General features: G+C 33.8%; 1 protein-coding gene across 1 annotated transcript; it reads right to left on the bottom strand.

Moving 5' to 3' along the window:
- Positions 1-1290: 1290 nt before the first annotated feature.
- Positions 1291-24314, bottom strand: LOC129952522 (benign gonial cell neoplasm protein). The gene is made up of 4 exons (XM_056065135.1): positions 23568-24314; positions 13745-16482; positions 2601-2717; positions 1291-1709 (listed from the first exon to the last, which is right to left on the bottom strand). The coding sequence occupies exons 1-3, from the start codon at positions 24249-24251 to the stop codon at positions 2612-2614; spliced, it is 3528 nt and encodes a 1175-aa protein (XP_055921110.1). The 5' UTR covers positions 24252-24314; the 3' UTR covers positions 1291-1709; positions 2601-2611.
- Between the last annotated feature and the right edge of the window lie 787 nt (positions 24315-25101).

Raw genomic sequence — 25101 nt, 5'->3', positions numbered from 1 at the left:
AGTAATTTTATCGATTTCTTTGAAAGCTTGTGGCGACGGACGAATATTTTGTAATCTTGTCTTTGTTTGATAAGCTTATTAAGGCATTTAATTCTGGCGGATAGTTGTTGATATTCAATATTAATTCTGTTAAGGTGTTTATGAAACAGTCGTTTTAACATTTTAAGCCAAGCGTTCCGGGTTTTTATAAGTTTCATCGTGAGTTCAGACACATCCTTATATTTATTATTCCTAGGTACAATTATTTCTGAGTTAGCTGCAACTGCCGATGATATAGATGAATTTAAATTGGAAATAACACTATCAATTTTGTTGTTCGATATATTCCTATCCGACGGTATGTTTAACGCGGAAAGTTTATTGTGAAGACTTAACCTAAATGCTTTCCGATCAGTGTTTTTGAATCTACGAGAAGGTTCCTTCAGGGGTGCCAAGAGAGGAGAATAATTACCGAATTGTACATTTATGGAGATACCAAAATGGTCGGATGGAGTTGCAAACGTTGTGCAGTATTTTGATTTTTCATTACTGTTAAGGTTTGAAAAAGCAAAAAGAAGTCAATGTAGGTTGAAGACCGTGTAAAAGTCGGTCCATCCGAAGGAATAAGGTCAAGGTTTAAGTAAGCACCATTGAAAAACCAGTCATAGACTAAACTTCCGTTTCGGTTAATAATACTATCCCCCCAGTGAGGGTGGCGAGCATTCAAGTCTCCACCAATGATAACCGCATCAAAAGTATTTGCTAAGGAAAGAAGTCTATCAAGTTCTCTCTGTAGACTTTGGCCAGCATTACTGGGTATGTATATGCTCCCCATCAATATTTTATAGTTTGTGTTCCCCGAATTATTTAATGAAATCGATGCTAAACACACCGAAAAAGTTTCACAACGAAAAGGAGCTGCGCTAAATGAAAGACTTTGTTTCAAAAGAATTGCAGTCCCTCTACCTGAGTCGTTTCTTAGAATATTATAATTATCGTTTCGGAAATTACGAAATGACTACCCAGTTAAATCAACTTACACAGACTGACACCTCAGTTGATATCACATTTGATAATCGAAAATGTGATACTTACTTTTCACTCCAACGGGTTCCCCATGGAATCCCTGTCTTCCTTACAACGCATATGTACGTTATATGTTTGTTCTTTAAAACTTATCAAACTTGACTTGACTTTGTACCTACAATTTCTGTTTTCCGGTTTGCCAAGTGAAAGTAAATGCAATTCTTTCGTTTTAGATAGTATATCACACACGTTTTCCATGATCAAAAACAAAAATTCAAACATGATACATATTATTTATTCTGGATTCACTTAATAAATAAAAACTTAACTTTAAATAAAAGGTTAATAGTTACAAAGTAAATAAATCAATAATTTTGTGTAAATAAACATAATAAATTATAAAAATTGATCAAAAACAAAATAATAAAAAAAACACTAAATGAAGCTAAAAAAAAATCTTTTAAAAAACTTATAAATATTGTATCAAATATTACCATTTTAAAATACATTATACAATACTTTTGCATGACTTGTTTAAAATTTTATTCCGCTTTGTAAGCTGGCAGTGTTAAATGTACATAATCATTTATCCTGTTACATATACTCCTTTGGGATTTATGAAAAAATCTTAGAATAGATGGATAATATGAATATAAATAATAAATGCAGCATACTTCTGAACTTTCAAAATTTGGCGAGGATACCTGCAAAATAAATCCAGTCATTTACTATTAAGACCCTAGAAATAAAATATATACAACAGCTTCTTTTTTAGTTTAGATTTATTCGGTCAACATAATTCGATGAAATTGAAATTTAAAACATAAATTTAAATTATGAGTCTTATTAGTGTGAGACCTTGTTCTGCATATAATATATAATTGGCCCAGAGCCAATTATGAACTTTAACTGACTCTTGCTAATTTGCAAATTTCGATTAGAAAACATACTCTTATGTGTTTGAGAAAAAATTACAATATAATCCAAAGATTTATTAGAAAATAGTGGTTTATTTAGAAGACAAAAAAAAAAGATTTTAATCGAACGAAAGCGTTTATTTTTAATACCCACATTTGATTTCGAGAATCATTAATTGATTTAACTTTAATTTTTTAGTCTTTTGTGTTGTTTTCTCATTCAGCCGCAGATCTAGAGCCGTTAGAAAATTTAAAATATCTATAAAAACTATATTTTGCACGTAAGTAAGTAACATCTAAGAAAGAGGATTTGGAAAGAAATCGAAGATATGTATGTTCATTAATTCAAATAATTGATGAATTGAAATTAATTTACAGGTCCAGGTACAAGCTCCGGTATTGGTACTTAAAATTTCAAGTGTCAGTAAAAAAAATGTCCTGGTGCATAATTAATTCAAGTCTTAAGGATTTTTCAGAACTTTACAATGCTGCTTCAAAGTACATGTTAAAATAAGTCTGTATTGATTAAATGTATATAATAAAAAAAGAGTATATGTTTTAACACAAGACCTTAAATCAGCCTTTATTTCTTTATGTTGAAGCTACAAAACTTGGGATTTTAATGGAAACATAATTTAACGGGCGCATAAATAAAAGCTAATATGTTTGTTTGCTTACTTGTATTAAAACTACCAAAGATCCAAAATGATTTCACCAACTCTCTTATCGATCTTATGAGGTATCCCGTCCGGCGTAAGAGGAGGCAAGCTGACATTTAAAGCTGTACATGTTATACTGAAAAAAAAACATCAAACACCTGCTAAAAATTGAAAATTACCAATTATTTTAAGTAAATTATAAGCATGCAGATAGATATAGCCCAATGTTGCGGGTGATGTTCGATGCGATACATCTTAATAGACGACAAAGCTAATTGCTAATGTCAATATAGAATGTTCAAAAATCTATGCATTTTATATTTCTCAAAGTTTTATTATGTACACGACTAACATCCCGTCAAAGTACACCCCTTTGTGAATTGAGTCGACCATGGAAAAAATAGAGATATCTTGTAAACATGTAGGTAATGGTTTTTATTTACCATTATTGGTAAATGTTTTGGGTTTTTTTGCTTGATAGGAACAGGATAGCCAGGAAGGTAACTTGTCAATGCTTCCAATCTTTTGCAACTTTAAGAAAATTTCTTCTCTTTCATATATTGCATATTAGTATTTGCCAATCTTCTTATCTATTCATACAAAATTCAAAATTAAGATACACTACAATGTTGTACGAAGAAAACTCTAAGGGCCAGTCAGGTTCCCAAACTCGGATGAAATGAAATCGAAATCTTCTTGTTTTGAAATTATTTCCTCTTGTCGAAGTCAATCTTTTGGGACTTTAAGAAAATTTCTTCTCTTTCATATATTGCAAATTAGTATTTGCCAATCTTCTTATCTATTCATACAAAATTAAGATACACTACAATGTTTTACGAAAACAACTTCAAGGGCCAGTCAATCAACCAAGTTTCCCAAAATCGGATGAAATGAAATCGAAATCTTCTCGTTTTGAAAAAAATGTCCTCTTGTCGAATTCAAATCACACCAACTTAATATGGTCGAATTCAAATCAGACATTTACTTTGTTTGAGTTCGAAAAAAATTAAATCGATATCAATAAAAATGATTTTCAGGACTAGAATTTATATTTTGAATCGATTACAATTTCATTTCGATTGAAAGTGAAATGTAGAACCTAACTGAATTTCTAGCTTTCACAACGGTCACTTAGGTTGACTTTTCTTGTGCAGTGGTTAAATTTGACAGATTATTAGACTTTTTTTTTTGTATCTTTATCTATTTTGTTTTGTATAAGGTTGGGGTTATTTATGCATTATTTTTTTAGAGCAACAAACTTGATTTTTTTTTGCATTGACGTTACTTATTTTTTTTTTTTGTATATACATTTAAGAACGGAACCAGCTAAAAAACCCGAGATATATTCAAATTATTGGCGTAGCTTCAACATACATATATAAGTGTTTGCTTATTCAAAAATACAACATTTATAACGAAAACTTAGTTACTAAAAAATGTAAGTTTAAAAAGTAAGTACCTACGCTTTATACACCAAATAAATTTAATAGAAAAGCAAATTTATTGTTAATAAATTAATTGTGTATGTGAGTAGAGAATATTTCACAACTCTTAACAAATTTCCTTGCTTAAATTCACAATGCCATGAAACTACTAACAAAAAAAAATAAATAGTGAACTAAAACTACAGTGTTTTCAGTTTATACATAAGCTTTAGTACAAAAGTAAAAACCGTGTTTCAATAACGAATAATATGAGGTTTTCAATCTACCTTTATGCAACTATAGAACACGCCAACTTTTCAAAACAACTTCACACAAAACTGATGCGACCTGATTAAATTTTCTTTTAAGAATCCTAAAATATTTAATACAAATGAAAACGAATAATAATAGCCAAAACATCAGTATTATATTGAAAATTATCCATAGTAAAATCGATTAAAAAATCATTGTTGACACGCTTAAATTGGCAATAAGAAGGTAGACTTTACACTCGTCAAACCATCAAACAGCCGGTGGTTCTGAAAAGTGGCCCACAATGAGTTACTTCACTATCTACCCTAGATGTAACTTTAGTGGACAATCGCAATAAAAAAAAATTATTACAAACATTAACCGCGTTTTTTTTTGGCATTCTATAAATAGTATAGTAGAAACTTCCCAAGAAAACATATCGGCAGTAGCCAGATTTTTGTATTTAAAAATTGATACAACTGAAAGAAGACCTGTCGGAATAATAATAAAAAAAAAACACAAATAGAAGAAAGTTTTGTGAAAATCAAAAGTTAAAATTAACTTCAGCAAAAAAAACTAATAAAATTGACAGTTTTCAAGAAGAAATGGTAAGAAAACATCTAGAAATTAAGATTCTATAAAAAAAAGTTCATTTAACAATTGCTTCAAGGATGGGGGTTGTTCGTAGACTACTACATTAACATGTGGTGTTGAAGCGAGCTTGAAGCTCACCTCAATTCTTTATGTATGTACCTGAATCGAGTTGAAATGAGCTTGATTCGACTCGATTTCGGTCGTGGTTTGGAGTCGAGTCAACATTTGTAAAGAAAAACCTGTGTGGAGAACTTGGTTTTACAGATAAGTATAGCATAAGTAGGTAGCATATTCTTATATGGTGCTGAACTAATCAGTTCACGAATCAAACTATGTCACTTGCACTTCATAAGAAAGATCGAAACACCATTTGCATTTTAGAAAGTGATGTCAAACTTAATAATTTTTTAATTTCCTTTTGTGCGGTGGAACCAAAAAGATTTATTTAATCTAAACTGAGATAACATAGCAAAACTTAATAATCTTTTTTATTGTTTTTCATTTTCATTAACAAAACTAAATAATATCAACAGTAACAAAATGATTTTTTTTCGCCAGTGGAAAACACATTATTCCAAATGCACAACTACTCAACGAACATTTTTGTTTTTTAAATTTGTTTATAAACTGTTCACCACGACCCAAATTATCATATATTCAATAACGATACATAACCCTCTATTTAGTAAGGAAATTATCCACCAATATGATCTCCAACTACAGGCCAGTCTCACTCCTCAACAAAAGTCTGGCAGAAGAAGCAATTCTGCAACGAGCATAGCATCATCCCCCACATGCAGTTTGGATTCCGACAAGCTCACTCAATGATCCATCCAGACGTTATTTTAAATTTATTGTATTTGTTACAAGAATTGTTAAAGAGATAAATGATCCTTCCACTTCTAAAGTTGTGTGACGTAACCGCTGTTCTCAATAGCCACCGAGCCACAGTTGGATGCTTTCTGGATGTCGAGAAAGCTTTCGACAGCGTATGGATTGAAGCCCTCATCCATAAGCTCCGAATTTTTAATATCCCACTGCCAATAATAAAAAAAATGTTTTCTTTCTTTCAGAAACTTCTTCGTAGAAATAGATAGTTGCAAGTCAACGATAAGAGACGTAAGACTGGAGTCGCCCAAGGATCGAAACTTGGACCGTTTATCTAAAGCCTGATGACATATGACCAGCCAGTGCCAACGAATTGTGAAAACCTGCTGTTTGCGGATGACTCACTCACCTATTTGATCTTCCATGTTTCCTTCAATCGCAGCCCGAAGATTAGAAGTACACATAAGCAGACTCTACGAGTATTACCAGAAGTGGGGAATAAGGATAAACACCTTCAAATCGGAACTGGAGTGCTTCCGGAGACCCGTCACCAACAACAGCCGCTGTAGATCGGCGGCAGTGCCAGAAACCTTGTTCTGACGTTTCCGAATGGATCAAAGATTAAAGCAAAGAAGAACGCCTGGGAATACACTTCCATGAGCTGCTACGCTTCAACCCACAATCTATGGCTGTGATAACGAATGCCAACGTCGCACTCCATGGAGTTCATCCTCTCTTGAAGAAGAAAACAGGATTGGGTAAACCATTGGGTAAAGCAACGAAACTGTTGATATACCAACAGCTGCTAAAACCGGTTATCACCTACAGTTTTCCGATTTTCACCATATCAAAAACTGCAATGGAAGAACTTAAAGTCTTCGAGAGGAAGATACTAAGGATATGCACTGATCTACAATTCGACCGTCAACGACAGAAGCACCATAACAATCGGAGAGTCTACGAAGAAGCTGAAATCAAGCCCCTTGACCAGTTCCTTGCTCAGGCAGCAAGGAAGATGATCACTAAAGTCGCCAGACACCCTAACCAATTAATGAGAAGGATGACCGATCAGGAACGACACCAGGACCTGAGATACCTTTGTGGTATGAATATCTTGGACAAAATCTCTCTGACGACGATTACGTCTGCTTCTATGCTGGCCTGGAGTCAGCATACCACCGCGGCTGAACACCGCCACACCCAACCAACCTCCATCAGGACAACCGGGACTGAACAACCCGAGATGAACCTCTCCAACAACACTCTTTTTTTAACCATCGACTTCATGTTAAACACATGTTAATTTTTCATAATTCACCAGGGTATAAAGTTATGCCCCCTTTGTGCCAACAAATGTTTTAATTTAAGTTATTGTTAAATATTATTTCTGTTAGAATTAAGCCAAACGTATATACAAATTTGTATGGTTCAATAAATTAAAAAAAAAACTAAGGAAATTATCGAAAGGCGGAATGACGGAATATCATCAGAATTGGTAACATGTGGGAAAAACTCCCTTTCCAACATTTTAACAATTATATTAAACGAAATTGTAAAAATAAAACAAATCCCTAAACAATAGAAATAAACAACTGTAACATAAATGCATAAAAAGGAAGGAACGTAACATTAAGACAAATTATGTATAGGACTATCAAAGAAGAAATTGATAACAATCAGCCAAATGAACAATCTTCTTCAACAAAACTTATCATTTAAAACAAAAAATGTTGATGTTTGCAAGATCCAACCAGAAATTATTACAGAAACACAATTCTAATAACATTCTAAAAAAATTTACTTGTTTAGACTTTATAATTCCAATATCCGTCGAAGATTTTTAAATGTTCATGTCAAAGACAGCAAACATCTTACAAACTGTAAAGCAAAACAAAATGGGATTTTAATTTACACTGGGACTGGACGACAGTGCAGTTTTGCGGCAAAAACTGGGAATTACACATTATTTTAAATTTATTGTCACCGACTATACTGCGAGCCGTCAACATCGTTTCGATTGTGTTTCCTCTGCTCTCCCGAAGTTTGTAATTTATCCTCTCCCGCGCTTTTCTCTTTACTTTTCCTATTCGCTTTATTCCCTTCTCCTATTAAACAAGTGAGTGACAAACTAGAGTATATTGTGCGTAACCTATATAATATGGCCTCAGGGCCAAGTGTGCTGGAGGGTAACCGGTTCGCTGAGCTTAATCAGCTTACCAGCCCTCTTAAAAAAAGACAACAAAAAATCAATAAACCCAAGTTCAGTTCTCAGTTTTGATATCCCATCCCATTCTAACTCCAAAAACCCCAAATTTATAATAATAACCCCAACAGATCCCAAACAACCGCTAACATCTGTTAGTGTCTTCCTTTTAAAAAAAGCTATTGACGCCATAAGCACATCTTACGAGTATATCACTCAGCTTCGTGATGGCAACCTGCTTATACTTGTAAAATCCCAACAAGTTGCTAACCTTTTCCTTTCAAAAAAAAAACCTGTCAAACCTATGCCCAGTTTCTATTTCCCTGCATAGTCATTTAAATTCTTCGAAAGGCACTGTTTTCGCACCCTGCCTAAATAATTTGCCCGAAAAAGAAATCGTTGAAGAGATGAGTGACCAAGGCGTCACAGAAGTCTATAAATTTAAAAAAACTGAAAAAAGAATAATTGAAGGCAAAGAAAAAAATGTAGAAATTCCCTCTGGGCTAGTGCTCTTCACTTTCGATCTCTTCCGTCCCCCTACATCTCTTGATGTAGGTTGGTACAAACTCAAAGTGGAAGAATACTTCCCAAATCCTATGCGATGCAAAAAATGCCAGCTCCTAGGTCACACGATGAAAAGGTGTACTCGTACTGCGACATGCGTCACTTGTAACCTCCCACCTCACCCTTCAGAAAATTGCACACGCACTTTTTGTGCTAACTGTGCAGATAACCACCCAGCATCATCAAAAAATTGCCAACGATTCATCCAAGCAAAAGAAATTCTCAAAATAAAAACATTAAAAAAATGCAGCTTGGCTGAAGCGAAACAAATCTACGATAAACAGAATCCAACTCCCTCGCCTGCCTTATCCTACTCCTCCATAACAGCTAACGGAACACAACCGATCCCGTCAAGCTCATCAAGTCTATCTCCCTCAACATCCTCCCTTCCCCCTACTCAAACAAAATCAATAAATACCAAACAAGAAAAAAGAGATAATTCCTCTCTTCTCAATAAATCAATAAATAAAACAGAAAAACCAAGTGTAATCCCTCCCACATCTTCGGAATATAATTCTAAGCATACCACAAAACCAACCCCAAGCATACCTTCTACTCTCCCTACTCCGTCATTACCATCAAGATCGAAAACATTATCAAATGATAACTCTCGGTTATCAGACACACAAAGCACTTCCAAAAATACCGACTCACTCATTTCAAATCTAAACTCTCACTCAAATGTAAATAATGCTTCAAACATCTTCTCAATAAATAATGTAGAAACAAACACACTCTCTTCAAACTTTAATTCACACTCAAACCTATCCTCACAACTCAACTTACCAAACTCAATTAAACTTCCAAACAACACTTCAAACCAACAATTAATCACAAACAAAACAATGTACTCAACTGAAACATCTTCACCGATGTCCATCGATCACATCAGTCAGCATTACGACAAAATTTCAGAAAATGACGACGATGATGATGGAGACATCTAAACATAATATTGTTACCAAAAAACACGACTCTGTCGTTCGGAGGTCGAAACACTCAGACTCCACCAGGAGTCTGAGTGGTTCGACTTCGGAGCGACGGAGTCAACAAAGTAAACAGAATAATATATACGCTTATGACTTTTCACAGTATAACTCCTCTTATACTGTACAAAAGTCCTCTGCCACTAAAAATTCCATCCTTAAGATTCTCCAGTGGAATCTTAATGGATATCTTAATAACTATCATGAGCTAGAGCTCTTAATAAAAGAACATAAACCTCATATAATTTCCCTTCAGGAAACCCATGTCTTAGACAGCACAAATATTAAATATCCAAAGCAATACGCAACATATTTTCACAATTTTAGAACAAACACAACAGCCAAACAAGGTGTAGGACTTATGATCCATAAATCTGTGCCACACAAAACTCAAATTATACCATCAAATATCTCTTCAATAGCCGTTGAAATTGATCTCGATATAAAATTAACAGTATTATCCCTCTATATCCATCCCACCCAACCTTTCTCATCTTCAAACTTAGAAGATATTCTAAAATTTGTAAAATCTCCTATACTGCTCACTGGTGATTTCAATTCCTGGAATCCTCTCTGGGGCTCACCTGTTGCAAATGCAAGAGGCAAGATTGTTGAAAACTTTTTAACAAATTCAAATTTATCTCTACTAAACGATGGTAGCCCAACACACCTATCCACTCATAACACGCTTGCACACGTAGATCTCACATTTACATCTCCACAAATATTACCTAGCATTGCCTGGCACAGACTTGACTTTCTCCACGGAAGCGACCATTTTCCTATAATATCCGTCATTAAACTTAAACGTCATAGCAACTACTCTAACCCAACCCCAAAATTCCTAACTGACCACGCCGACTGGAATCTCTTCCAAACTAAAACAATAGAATTCCTCAGCAACAAACCACTATCCACAAATATCAACCAAGAAGCAGCAAATATAAGCAACAGCTTTCGATATGCAGCCAATTTATCTATTCCACAAACAAAATACAAACCAATAAAAAACATAGTTCCTTGGTGGAATTCTGAGATTGCCATCCTTCGCGAAAAGAAACAGCACCTATGGAAAATTTTTAAAAAATACCCGAACGATACAAATCTTATTAATTACCGAAAAGCAAATGCTATTTTTCGAAGAAATGTCAAAGTCTCTAAAATCGAGAGCTTTCAAAAGTTCACTGCAAATCTCAATCCCAACATGACTAGTAAAAAGATCTGGGCAGATGTCAAGTGCCTGACAGGTAACTACATGCCTCAATCTATACAAATGATACATACTGATTCCCAATCGCTAACGGATTCAAAGCAAATTGCCGAACATTTCGCCAAACACTGGTCCATATACTCCAATGACTTAAACTTTTCTTCCCAATTCTGTGCGGCAAAACTTGTAGCGTTAAATCACGTCGTCCCAACTCATAGTCTATCTCCATCCGCAAAATACCTTGATTTACCATTTAACTTTCTTGAACTTGAAAGCAGTCTAGACTCAGTAAAGGGTAAAACCCCCGGCTCCGACCGAATATCATACCCCATGATCAAAAATGCTCCTCCCCAATTAAAAAAGCGCATTTTGCGACTTTTTAACAATATTTTCGAACAAGGCATAGTGCCCCAGGCATGGAAAACTGCAATCAATATCCCAATTCCAAAACCCAACAAACAGGCAACAGATATCAATGGTTACAGGCCAATTTCACTGTTATCTTGCACTAGCAAACTTTTAGAAAAAATGGTATCTAAAAGACTACTTTGGTTTATTGAAAAGCACAACCTCATTAACCTAAACCAGGTTGCCTTCAAACACGGCCGTAGTACGATAGATTCGCTCCTCCACATAGACGAGCTTGTATCTTCAGCACTCTCATGTAAGAACCATATTTCAATTGTGTCAATTGACTTTGAGAAAGCGTTTGAACGAATTGGAATCCATGTCGTTCTAAATAAATTAATAAAATGGAAGATTGGCCAAAAAATGTATAATTTTGTAAAGTCGTTTCTTACAAATCGATTTTTTAAATCTAAGGTTAATAACTCCTTTTCTAAGCTACATAATCTTCAAAATGGTATACCACAAGGATCTCCCCTTTCGGTAGTCCTTTTTGTGGTTGCATATGATGACATAAGTGAAATAATTTCAGAATACAAAAACATCGATCATTCATTATACGCAGACGATTTGTACCTTATATCAAAATGCAACAATATGATACGTACAGCAAATTTATTCAAAGAAGTTATTACCTGTATAAATAATTGGTGTACCCAATCGGGGGCAATGCTATCCCTAAACAAAAACAAACACCTCCATATTTGCAGGAAATTAAATTGTGCTAATTTTGACATAAATATTGATAATATTCATATACCCACTGTAAATAATTTAAGTATTTTAGGAATTTTATTTGATAGCAAATTTAACTTTAAGAATCATTGTATGGAATTGAAAAAGAAATTAGCTTCTAGACTTAACGTAATAAAATACTTATCATCACAGAATAGTTTTGTTCATACTAACAGCTTAACTAACATAACGAAAATGATTTTTTGCTCTAAAGTTGACTACGGACTAACCATTTACGGAAAATGTGCCAAATCTAATTTGAAAACACTAAATCCATTCTACCACGCAGCTATAAGAGCAAGCCTTAAATGCTTTCGTACCACTCCAATCAAGAATATGATGACAGAAGGCGGATTTCACTCCATCGAAGACCGTAATGAGATTTTGACATCCAGGCTTTTCCCGAAAATTTACGAATCTTACGCCTCTCCAATTCACAAAGACGCAGATAAGATCTTGAGACGTAAGAAGACACCCAAACAACCCTCAACTCTTTACAAAGCTCTAACTTTCGGGAAAGACGTCATTGAAATCAACCCCGTTGTTAAAAGCATAAGTATCGAAAAACACCCTCCTTGGGCGCTTCCTATGGATTCTATTAACACCAGTTTGTCAAATTACCCGAAGAATACCACACCCAATATAATATATACACAACTATTCCTTGATCTCCTGGACAGATATTCCAATCACCTTCGGAATATACTTTACACCGACGGCTCCAAAAACAGTGAGGGAACCGGATTTGCAGTTGTTGACAAAGATAGCCAGATTGTTTCTGGTGAGAAGCTTCCATCATACTTTTCAATATTCTCTACAGAAGCCTTAGCTATACTCAAAGCTACTAAACTTGCAATTTCATCGAAAAAGAAAACCGTTATCTTTACAGATAGTCTTTCTACGCTAACCGCTATAAAAAATATTAAACACCGTTCACCATATATTAACAAAATTCGTGATAACATTATATCCCAAGGAGCAAAATTACAACTTATCTGGATCCCGGGACATGCCGGGATTAAAGGTAACGAAGCAGCAGACCGTTTAGCGAAATCCATCTCCATATGTCCCAATACAAATATAAGCCAACAACGTCCTCTCAAAAAAGACCTAATGAAAATTATAGACACACATTGGCGCCATAAGAAAAAACAGGACTGGAACGCTTACATCCACCACTATGCCACAATTAACCCAGAAGGTGTTCCTGCGTTTTATCCTTCTAATACAACGGCAAAAATGAACAAGTGCTTCCTGCGCTTGAGACTTGGACACACCTGGTTAACGAACAGCTACTTACTGAAAAACGAACCTCCTCCCACTTGCCACATTTGTCAATCAAACAACATTATTTCAATAAATCATTTAACTTCCGAATGTACTAAAATTAAACAAATTTTTGAAAAATTATACAATAAGACATTTACTAACCTACTTTCAATCCCATCAGAGGATAATATAAAAAATGTATTTAAAGTATTGCAAGATCTCAAACTCGATACATGTATATAATATAAACTATGTTATGCCTTACTAATGGGGGAGCGATCGGGAGTTGCAGGAGCGAGCGCTTAGTGGCGCTCCCCTTGGTACCCCCGATCGCTCCCCCTGCCTTAAGATTTTAAGCCTATATTATTATAATCATTTATTTTCAAGGAAAATTGTAAGATCCCAGCCTAAAGCCATAGAGCTAGTGCTGTTAGCTTTTAAGATTAATCTGTACATTTATGTTTCTGGATTAATAAATAATAATAATAATAATAAATTTATTGTATTTGTTACAAGAATCGTTAAAGAGATAAATTACAAGATATTAAATACATTTGGAAATGGAAATTTTTCGGCATTTGGGATTCATTTATGATATGGGTTTGAATAGTATTGAAAAATTAAATTACCAGGAATTTAAAGGTTAGGAAGAAGCAAAAAAATAGGCATTTAAAAGCAATTAAATCTACTTACATGATCTCATGTAGCGGTATATTTATTTTGAAGCAATTCTTTAACACAAATTCTCCGTTTTCATATTTCAAAAGTGCAATATTTGTAATTCGTTTTTTAGTTGCACTGCAAACTAAAATATAAATTAGCTTTTCTTTCGAAGCCATTTCACTGATAACCTTCAAATGCGGATCGTTTACTATATCCTTCGTAGGTAACTTCCAAAAAGATTTAAGCGATTGATGGAAAGAAAAGATATTTATCAAGAAAAATTCCCTTCCCAACATATTAAAAGTATGATGAGATGTTTTAAGTTCGCTTGATTGCTTTTTTAAATCCATCCTATTGGAATTGCTGAAAAATTCAAATTCAGTTGTGAATTTATTGGCTATTGCTTTTGGTCGGTTGCCAACACGATTTGGCTGTGAAAAACCTGCGCTTTTATCTTCTTCCAAAAGTATTTTACTTAAAACATTAAAAAAACTATTACTTTCATTTGGTTTTTTCCATTTTTCAATATCTGCACAAGTTTGCAGATAATCCATGTAAGCTCTATAAAATAGTTGACGCAATTTAAAAGAGAGTAATGCGCTTTGAATGTCAGTTATAAGCCAAATGTTTTCATCTATAAAATAACCAGCTCGGTCCTTAACAAAAACTAAATTTTTAGAATTCATTTCTGCTTTTCCAGCAAACAAGGCTACACAAGCAGAACTTATAAGAGTACAGTTTGAAATGCTACTGAAGGTCAAATGATTCGATTCATTATAGTAAACAATCCAATCTGACAATGGTGATGATTTAACTTTTTGAAGCTTCATCGGATGCAGATTTGACGTAGCATCTATGTATAATTTCGATGACTTTGATTTAATATTATTATAAGTTGGATTTATCATACAGAATTTAGGATAAAGTCCAGCTGCAATGGCTGCTTTTATAATAGCCCAGTTGTTGGCCTTCAAATTGATGGAATGCATACTTAAAATTCCTTGGTTATGTATAAGTTGTGATGATCGCAGGGCACCAACCAAATTAGTTCGTATTTCGCACACATTTTCTAGTATTCCATTCAATATAAATGTTTCTTCATCACTGATGAGGATGTCTGTTCCTATTTTTGTTCGTTTTTCATTCTGCCAAATTTGGTATAGTTCCAAAAACTCTAAGTGATCCGAAAAAGACTCGTCAGCACAACAAAAGGAGTTCACATTTTTTTCAGTGATGTTTTGCTTGATTAATTTTAAACTTTTGCTGTATGTTAAAAAACTCATAATGGTTAGCACTGGGTCGAGGCACTTAAATAAAATTGACATCACAAGACATTTTCCTAGTTCTAGATTAATTGGCACGTCAATTAAACGACATCCCAACCATGTTACTTCTAGAGTCGAATCAAAAGTTTCAATGGTTTTCAAGAATTCAATGCTATGTTCAATGTGTGCCTTAGGAGGCTGTATTATTGTATCTTGGAAATATTGCGTTACCATATTACTAGGCCTTAGAAGCTTCACTGTTAAAGATATTCGATTAATTGGTATATAATGAAGTTCAGGTGGACACATTGCCTGTAGTTTGTTGAATATTTTACGGGAAATCATTTGGAAACAATAACCATCTTTGTATCGACTTGCAATCAAAGATCGTCTTCTTAAACTTTCTTGGGAAACCCATTCAGTTTTAGATTCATTGTGCTTGAATTCCAAATTATATTTTTCTCTAGAAACCCGACCAGTATCTATGACATATGTTATGTCGTTTAAATAAAAAATGCATTCGGCCACTTCAGTAGCTAAAATTATTTTAGCTTTGTCAAATAGAATCTGCTGTAATTGTTCAGCTTTCATACTGGCATATAGTAAGTATATTCTTATTTCCTGATGTATTTTTCCCAAAAATTGATTTTTTAAAATAGCGTAGTTAAGTTTAAGCAAATGATAATATGAGGGGAGGAAGATCAAAATATTTCCAAACTCCAAGTTATTTGTTATAAAGTGAATTAGTTTGATTATCAAGTCAAACTCGATAGACGGTGGTTTGAGTTCATACTTGGTTATGTCAACATCATTTGTTAAGGCTGCAATACAGTTGTAACTATTAATCAAAATAGCGTACTGCAGTGTATTAAATTTTAAATTCTCTTGATACAATTGGTTTTCATTTTCATTATTCAAAAGCCATCTTACATGAAAAGGGTTATCGTGTTTAACTGCAGCCATGATGGCGGTATAACCATTCTTTGAATGATGGTAGTTAACACTTATTTGTTCACTGTTAATCAAATATATTAAATTATTCCATGCGCTTTCATTTCCCAATGCATCGTAATATTCAAGAGCTTTATCAGCAATGTCACTGTCTTTAGTTCTTTTTGTTGTAATGATATCGTCTACTTGTGAAGTTGATGGGGCTAATTTTATCAAATCAATTATTTCTTCCAAATTGTATATATTAACTTTGTTTAATTGTGCTATAATACTAAACTCTTCTCCTTCTCCAAAATAAGAAAGAAAGCTTTTGTTGTCAGTACTATCCGAAAGAAGGATGACTTTAAGATGCGGATAATGTGGTAATATGATTTTAAGTTCTTTCATACAAATATCTTTGTAAGCATGGTGCAAGTGAATATCGGAGAGAACAACATGAGTTATATAGCGGAAGCTCTCATTCGTATCCTGTCCCATTAAAACTCGCAGGAAAAAAACTGCGGTTGTGTAGATTATGTTAGTGTTGTCGCATACACGACTCTGAAGATAAACCTGAAACATTTATATTTTTAAATGAATTAAATTGATTGAAGTTATTTTATGTAGAAAGATTTTAATGAATATAAAAATAAATAAAATGTGATTTAACCAAACATTTGTATAGCTTTAGACTTCTTTAAAATTGTATACAAATTAATGCTCCATACAAATTCAAACACCCATAGCATGGCTTTAAGACAACAGTCGGCGACTTACGTAACAATAGGACCTCATACTGTATGTTCAATTTTATAAGTAAACTTAAAGACTAAAAACTTAATCTGTATTTAATTAAAATTGTATAAATATTGAAATTGTCTCTACAAATCATATTTATACAGATATCATGAAAAAATTAAACTGTAGGGTTAAAACCAATAGGACCATTATAAAGAATATTGACAATTTATTATTTAAAGGCTTAGCAGAAACTTATGCTATTTAAAGTATTTTTACAATTATTGGCTGAAAAAGTAGTAATCAGGAAAAGTTTGTTTGTGCTGGTTATTTTAATTTTTTTTTTGGGTCAAATATGTTTCGGATTTTTATTATTTTATATAAAAGGACTTGGCAATTTTCAATATCATGAACCATCAGACTTTCTATGACTTTTCCCTCTTAAAAATGTCTTGTATGTGCTTCTGAAACAATACAAAAGAGAGAGAATAGAAAAGGCAGTATTACAGTAGTAGTAAATGATTTTACTGGTAAATTACCATAGCAGTTACTAGATGGCATATGCATAAAAATAAAGTAAATTCTAGTCCTTACTATAAGAAACAATACTTATTAGCTTTGGATGAATTTTTATAGTTAATACTTTAAATGGTATGCAATTACATTTTTTCTACAAATTTTTCAAGTAAATAAAAACAATCCTTGATGTTGAACAGTAAATATTCTTGTGTGTTGAAAAGCAACACATTCGCATTCGTGATGATGAAAATGTTGAGTGGTTAAGCAAGTATTTTTTTTTTTAATTAAATTTAAATATACAGTCCCTGGTCATATTAGTAGTAGTAGTAGTAAGTAATTAATTTATTTACATTAATTTACAAAATTTTATACAATTTTTTGAATTTAGATGCTATGGCTATGCCGTCAGCCAGGTGTATGTTTTGTTTTTTTTTTTAATAGAATTCTGTTATTAATAACAATCTATACTTGTAAATATATTTCAAAAATGTACTTTATGTTTTCCAATCATGCTCGTTGAGGATGTTTATAGTTGCTTGTTGGGTAAGAGTATTTTTCCCGAAAAAGTAGCGTCTTTGAGTTTTGAATATTGGACAGATACCAATGAAATGTAGACAATCTTCTTTTGATTTTAAGTTGCACAGCGTACAGAATTTTTTAAAACTACCATTATAAGGAATTCCATTTAAGTTGAGAATTTCACATCTTGCTGTAAAGATTAGGGATATCTCGTCATAACTCGTGAAACCTTGAAATAATGTCTGGCACCAAGATTACAGCTGAGCTGACTGTAGATTATTCTACTGAATGAGTCTTGAGCTTCTTTTATCAGTGAATGCCTCATTATGTCCTCATTTTTCTCTATGATTCTGTACATTTGTTCTTTCACGTGGTTTTCATTGCTGAAATCATCATCCAATCTCACTCCACACTCATTGCCAACAGATTGCCATCTTACAAACCACCAGTCCTTGTTTTTTAGCTCATATTAAAGAAGTTTTTTTTCAAAAGTCTTGTGCTCTGATGGTTGCTGCAGACTTTAACGATGTAGTCAGCTTGAGAGTTCAGGGTGCTTGTAAGAAGTTTTGGCAGTCCTGTTTCTAAATGTATCGCATAACTAGGCGTATTCAGAGGAAGATTGAATTTTTTTTTTATAAAATTCCTATACAATTTTTTCGATTTCTTCATATTCTTCTGATCAACAAACCTGAGCAGCATACAAGAGAGTAGATTTCACTACTGAATTAAATATTTTGTATTTTGTAGATAAATTAATTTGTTTGTTAAAGAAGATATTTTTCCATGTTAAATTTATTAAACATTGTGAGCTGTGGGCTTTCTCCGATAAATGAATTTTGAAATTTAATGTTGGGTTCAATTTCAAGTCTAGATATTTGATCTCTTTTGCTACCTCCAATTGCGTACTATTGTATGTCCTTCGGGGGATTCTGAAAGTATAACGAGGTCATCGGCGTATAGTAACACAATCACGGTGCAGCTAGCTATTCTTATTCCCCCAGGAAGTTCATCCACAACATCATTTATACGAGAACAAAAGAAGGCTAAGTGGGCATTCTTGTTGGCCATATTATTAGACGGACTGCAGAATTTTTATAATTATTAGATTATTCGCAATAGTTTTAACGTTCAAGAATGGATGTATGGTTACATTTGTATGCAAGATGGAGCTCCATGCCATACAGCCCGGTCTATAAAAATGTATTTGAGGGAAAAAAACATCACTCTGTTGGACTGGCCGGAAAACAGCCCTGATATGAATCCAATTGAAAACGTGTGGGAGCTGATGAAGAGGGAAGTAGCTAAAGATGCGATCACTTATTGAAAGAGTAATTCACGTGTGGAATCACCACCCACAAACAATCAAATCATGCATTGACAGTATGCCGCGCAGAATTGAGGCTCTTATTAAAGCAAAAGGAGGTTCAACAAAATATTAAAAAAAATTACACAAATAACAACAAAAAAAACTGAAAAACTGCTTTATTTCTAGGAAGTTGTTTATATCCTGCATACAAAATGATTTAAATGTATTATAATATTCGATAACCTGATTAAAATAGCTAGAAATTAAGATTTGGCATAAAATCTTAAGTGCGTCTAATAATATGGCCAGGGTCTGTAATAACATTAAAAAGGTACTCAAGCCGAAAAAAGAGGAGGAACAATCTCCCCTGTAGAAAAGATGCGAATATTGTTGAGATATGTTGGAGACCCAGGATTTGCGTTCGGGAAGACACAGGATTCCATTAGAGTACAGTGTGTAGAACTATGTGCACTATGCAAAACTCACAGTTAAACGGTTAATATAACGATTTGAAAGCACGTAAACATATTTTTATACACTGGCGATTTTGAATGAATTTGTAGTATTTACTCGGATGAATCCAGTACTACTAGAATATAGTTTTTTTCAAACACACTAAATTAAGTAAATACTGTCAATCTTGTCTTTTACTACTAGTACCAGTATTTACTTTTAATTTCTTTAAGTAGTAAGTACTTCAGTTTTATGCATATGACCCATTGTCTTCAAGTGTGGATTTCGCACTAAAATGTTTGAAAACTGAAAGCTTCTTTATGTGCCTACGCAGAGATTTCGAAGGCAAAAGACCCTAAAATTGTTTTTTTAATTGAAAAAAAAAATTATAATTTTCGAATTTTTAATTACTAGAAAATACAAACAAATGCTTAGTCCAGTAACTTTTTCATTTTAATATAAAAAAACATTACGTTATGATTTTTAAGTGAGTTGTTTAGGATGTTTGTCTTTATTAATAAACCAAGTTTCCGACCTCCTGCGCCATAGACAACAATTTATTAAAAAAAAGCGGTAAATACTAAAATAACAGAATATTGTGTGTAGGCTCCAATTGTAGTTAATTTATTTCCTTAAATTCGAAGAATATATGTATTTATTCAAAAACGTTTCCCTCAATTTTGGGAGTAACTGTATATCAAAGGATTAAAGTTGTTACAGTTCAATTTTGTATTTTCGTTCAAATTAATGTTGTCTTTAACAGTGAAAATTGCTAAGAATTACTATAAACAAGTTTGGGAAGATTTGTTCGTAAGTGAAAGTGGAATGTATCTTATAATGTACATTTGTGTTCAAAAGAATAGTAGTGCCTACAACATAACATTTGGTATATTAACGGTACTTCTACAGTTAAAAAAATAATTTATTTCATGTCAAAGTTTGTAAAGGTCAATAATAAACAATTGTATGGTAGAAAATTGTACGGTAAAAGAAAATTGTAGTAACCGTGATGATTACTGCGTTGGATTGTCATGCAAGGGGTCTTGGCTTCAATCCCTGCCTGTGCCACCTAACTTTTTTCACGGGAACTGCCTCTTGCGAATAATTGTCAAATCCTCCAAGAGTAATTCTTGTCATGAAAAGTGCTTTCTTAAATTAGCCGTTCGGATTGGACATATAAACTGTAGCCCATCCAACATTACTCGCACGCAGGAATGGTTTTTTTTTTTTTATAATTAGCAAACACTAAAAGGGTTTTTTTTACCTTTAATATGCCAAAGACACAGTGTGAGCATTAGGAAAAGAGGGAAGGGTTGGATAGGAGGTGTCGGTGTACATTGGTTTTAAATTTCTGAACATTGCAATGAAAGGGAAAGATAGAGCGTGGCAAGGCGTTCCACATTCGCGTAGTACGGCTAAAAAAAGAATCTCTGTACTTCATAGTACGTCCGAAGTTGGGCTCAAGGGTAAACTGATGGGCATTCCTAGAAGCGCGGGTATTACGGTTAAATTGTTTAAGGGGAGGAATGCAACTGGCTATTTCACTAGAGCATAGTCCGTTAAAATAACGGTAAAAAAGGGTGAGGCAAGAAACCTTGCGTCGATGTTCGAGTGATGTAAACGAGTTGATGATGTTTATGTCACCAATCATTTTAAAAGCTCCTTTTTGAAAACTGTCCAAGAGGCTTAAATAAGTTACTGGAGCACCAGCCCAGAGATGAGAGTTATATTCAAGTTTCGGACGTATATAGGTTTTATAGATTGTAGCCAGATCAGATGGAGAAAAAAATTTCTTGCAACGTCTCAAAAAACCTAGACATCTTGCGGCATTTTTGGCAACATCGCGTATGTGATCGTTCCACAAAAGGTGGTTGCTGATGCACATTCCGAGGATGTCAAGATTTTCTGTTTCGTTGATGCAAGTGCCACTCATAGATAGTGGCAAAGACGGTTTATCTCGCTTTAACGAAGCAAGACAGCATTGCGTTTTCGAAGCATTAAATTCCACACGATTTTTTATTCCCCATTGTACAATGCTGTGTAGGTCGGAATTTAATGAGCTAATCATATTTTGCCGTTGCAGTTCCACATCCGAAGAGGAGGGTTGTGAGTCTGGAAACGAATATGAAAAGCTTAGAGTGCTATCGTCAGCGAAACAATGTATTGGATTAGAAGTAGCGGACAGGAGATCATTTATAAAAATGAGGAAGAGGGTCGGAGACAAAACGGAGCCCTGGGGCACACCAGCGTTTATTTTATGAGTTTCAGACTTGAATCCGTCCAAAACAACTTGTATTGAACGGTTCGAGAGAAAATTTCTAATCCAACGAAGAAGAGATTCGTCGATACCGAAAGCACGCATTTTCGATAAGAGAGCAAGATGCCAAACTTTATCAAATGCCTTTGAAATATCAAGTGCAATAATCTTACTTTCTCCAAAACGATGTAAAGATCTGTTCCACTGTTCGGTGAGATGAACCATGAGATCACCAGTGGACCTATTGCTACGAAAGCCGTATTGCCGGTCATTAAGAAGCTTCCGTTCCTCAAGATATTTCTTAAGCTGATAATTAATCAGCGTTTCCATGACCTTAGAAAGAAGGGACGTTAGTGCTATCGGTCGGTAATTTGTGGGAGAAGAAGATTCGCCTTTTTTTGGAATTGGCTGAACAAATGCAGTTTTCCAACTACTCGGAACGAGCCCAGAAGAATAGGATAGATGGAAAAGCTTACGCAGTGGTTTTGCTAGCGTGGAAGAACACCTCTTCAGAATAATAGCGGGGATACCATCTGCGCCAGCGGATTTATGAATGTTGAGATCTTTAAGAACTCTCGCCACAGTTCGAGTACGAAAAAAGATTGGTCCCATAGAATCATTTACGCGTTCAAGAACTGGAGGAGTCATGACACTATCTGGTAAGGTGGAATTTTCGGCGAACTGCCTTGCAAATAAGTTAGCTTTATCAATAGAGCTAACTAAAGGAGTGTCATTGACAACAAGCGTAGGAACCGAGGAAGAGGAAGAATTCCTCATGTTTTTTATGTTGAGAGTTGTAAGTCACTAGGCCCTAGTTCTTCATGGACTCTTGTGCCACCTGATTCAGTTATTTATAAAAGAAAAATGTGCCACAAAAGTTGTCATTGTTCAAAATAATAGCAATGAAAGTGAATCACATAATTTAACAATGTTTCAAAAAAAGACAGTTGTTTCTTTTTAATTTTCTTTAAGGCGGGAACAACGAAACATTGCAGTGCGGAAATACGGGAACTCATACCAAGGCTGCGAAAAGAAGGAAAAACTTACTTACGTACCCATGATTTAATAGGATGCTTTCTTCAATGGTGGCCAATGTCTAAAAATACACCGAAGTCGTTGAAAAAGAAACACGACCACCGTAGACGATAGGCGTATTCTCCAGATGAGCAAAGTTGAGCCTTTTGCGCTGTCGTTTGAAATCCAGAAGGCTTTAAACCTGGATTGCAGTGCAGAAACCATTCGGAGACAACTGTTGGAAGCAAATCTTTGCGCTCGAAGTCCATGCAAAGTTCCATTATTCAAGGAAACATGTCAAACTCTTTGCAAGTGTTTAGAAAATGGCCAGCGAAACAATAGCGTAACATTGTAGATTGATGAGAGCAAATTTTGTTATCTTTCCTTGTAATGGACTACTATTTTTTGAAACACAACTGAACAAATTCTTTAGAGCTCAACCTGCTCATAATAAATTTTATGAACGTTATACGATAATTATTGGACCTAGGATTCCTAGCACATCATAAAACTCTGGGGCTTGCATTTCCATTTTTATAATTCATACATAAGTAGGTATATACTTATAATGGGATTAAGTCCAAATAGGCACTACAAATATTTTACATTGAGAAAGTGAAATGGGCATGTGAAAAAAAGTATTTACACCAAATTATTGCAGTCTAAAAAGAAACATTTTAATTTATAAAATCTAATCTGAAATCAACAAAATGACCAATAAATTATTCATAAAATTAAAATTGAAAACATCAATATTTTTTTTCTTGTTTACTTACAAATTAAAAATACATGTTACATTTTCCTAGAGTACCTGTTTACCTGCAAGCTTCATATATTTTTATTTCATCTCACCTGAAATCCTACTCTACTTCCAATACGTTCGTTCAAATGATCAGCTAAGAAAGTGCTATTAGTTATGGCTGTTAAATTATCCGTTTCCACGCACAAGATCTTGCAATAAAAATTCTTTGCAACGGAATCCTCGACGATTATTAATGGAACTGCAGTAGACTTCTCCAAGCTAGTGTCACCATTGACCACAAGAACTCTGTTCTGTCTCAACTTTTTAAGAAGTTCTTGTTTAAATGGATACAATCGCCAAGACTCTGGAACCATATCGCCGGATAAAGTGGGAGAATAATAAGTATTTGGTCGCAATGGCTCTATTGAAAATCTATTAGCAGGTAGAGCGGGATTTAATCGAGAAGATTTAAATAATGAAAACGGCAGCCCATCCTGATAGAATCCAAGACTGTTGCAATGCTTGAGATAATATAAAACATCTTTCTTCGAGGTTTCATTCAAAAGAAATGGACGTTGAGTATCTATGCAGTGACAGCATCGAGAATTGTATATTCTCCTAAATGTATGCCCATTCACTATATGATTTTGTATTTTTAAACTAAAGTTATAAATTTGTTTATAAGCTCGGTCTCCAATGTGGTAGAAAGGTCCGAAAAAGCAAACGCAACAAATATTATTGTTAACGAGCTTCATTAAGTTCTCCGAAATGTATTCATAAGTTAAAATATCCATTTAATTTGCTTAATTATAGTAAAAATATAGTTCCAAAGAAAATTATAGAAAAAGTGAGGCAAATAATATACATCCAAAATAATTTACCGTTTTAAAAGCTTCATAGCTCAAAAAAGCTTTATTAAAGTCCAAATCAAAACTATACGTTGATATGGAGAACTGACCAGTTTACATTATGGATCTGAGAGATTTCTATATTCTCAGAAATTCGTTTTTCTGTCAAAATTCAATTTCTCATTTATTTTTTATCGTACAATTCAAAAGGAAGACAAAAAATCCGAAGGTGAATTGATAGTGGATTCTGATTATATTTCTCAATTCTCATGCTCTGTAAATTCGACTCAGAAAATTCTCAGAATCGTGAAAATAAAAACGTTTTTAAATTAAATCTTAAATGGTTCACAATCAAAAACGGATGTGTGTTAAGTAGAGCTAATACTTCAATGTGGGACACGAAATCAAGTCAAGTGAACGTTGGGTATACCCACTGTTGCCAACTTGAAAAAAAGTTTGTGTTCGAATTTGAAAATAAGAATGAGCATAAAATGACCAAATTTTATAAGCTTAACAAATGTTAATGCAAACATATTATTCAAGAAAATCTATTGCTCACCGGACACTAAGACTATTTTGTTATTTTGAAGCTCTTTGACCAGCACGTTATACAAGTTATGTCTAATCCTTAATTTTTTAAATTAAACTAAATCCCAAAAAATTAAAAAAAAAACTGACATCTCGCTATAATTTGCGAAATGTCAATTTCATCGTTTTTCGAAAATCTAGGCATCGTCTACTTCATTACTTCATCTTTGGGGTCACCCTGAACCAAGTGATAAAAACAAAATCAATT

This window comes from Eupeodes corollae, chromosome 3 (assembly GCF_945859685.1).
Source record: "Eupeodes corollae chromosome 3, idEupCoro1.1, whole genome shotgun sequence".
Taxonomy (NCBI): domain Eukaryota; kingdom Metazoa; phylum Arthropoda; class Insecta; order Diptera; family Syrphidae; genus Eupeodes; species Eupeodes corollae.
The sequence above is the reverse complement of the archived record's forward strand: the minus strand, read 5'-3'. Positions and strand labels throughout refer to the sequence as shown.

Excerpts from the sequence above, each read along its gene's own strand:
- LOC129952522 (XM_056065135.1), bottom strand. The coding sequence starts at position 24,251 with ATGGATATTTTAACTTATGAATACATTTCGGAGAACTTAATGAAGCTC. Across the intron at positions 16,483-23,567 it reads GAAGTAGAGTAGGATTTCAG|GTTTATCTTCAGAGTCGTGT; the intron begins GTGAGATGAAAT and ends TAAATGTTTCAG. Across the intron at positions 2,718-13,744 it reads ATACCGCTACATGAGATCAT|TATAACATGTACAGCTTTAA; the intron begins GTAAGTAGATTT and ends TTTTTTTTTCAG.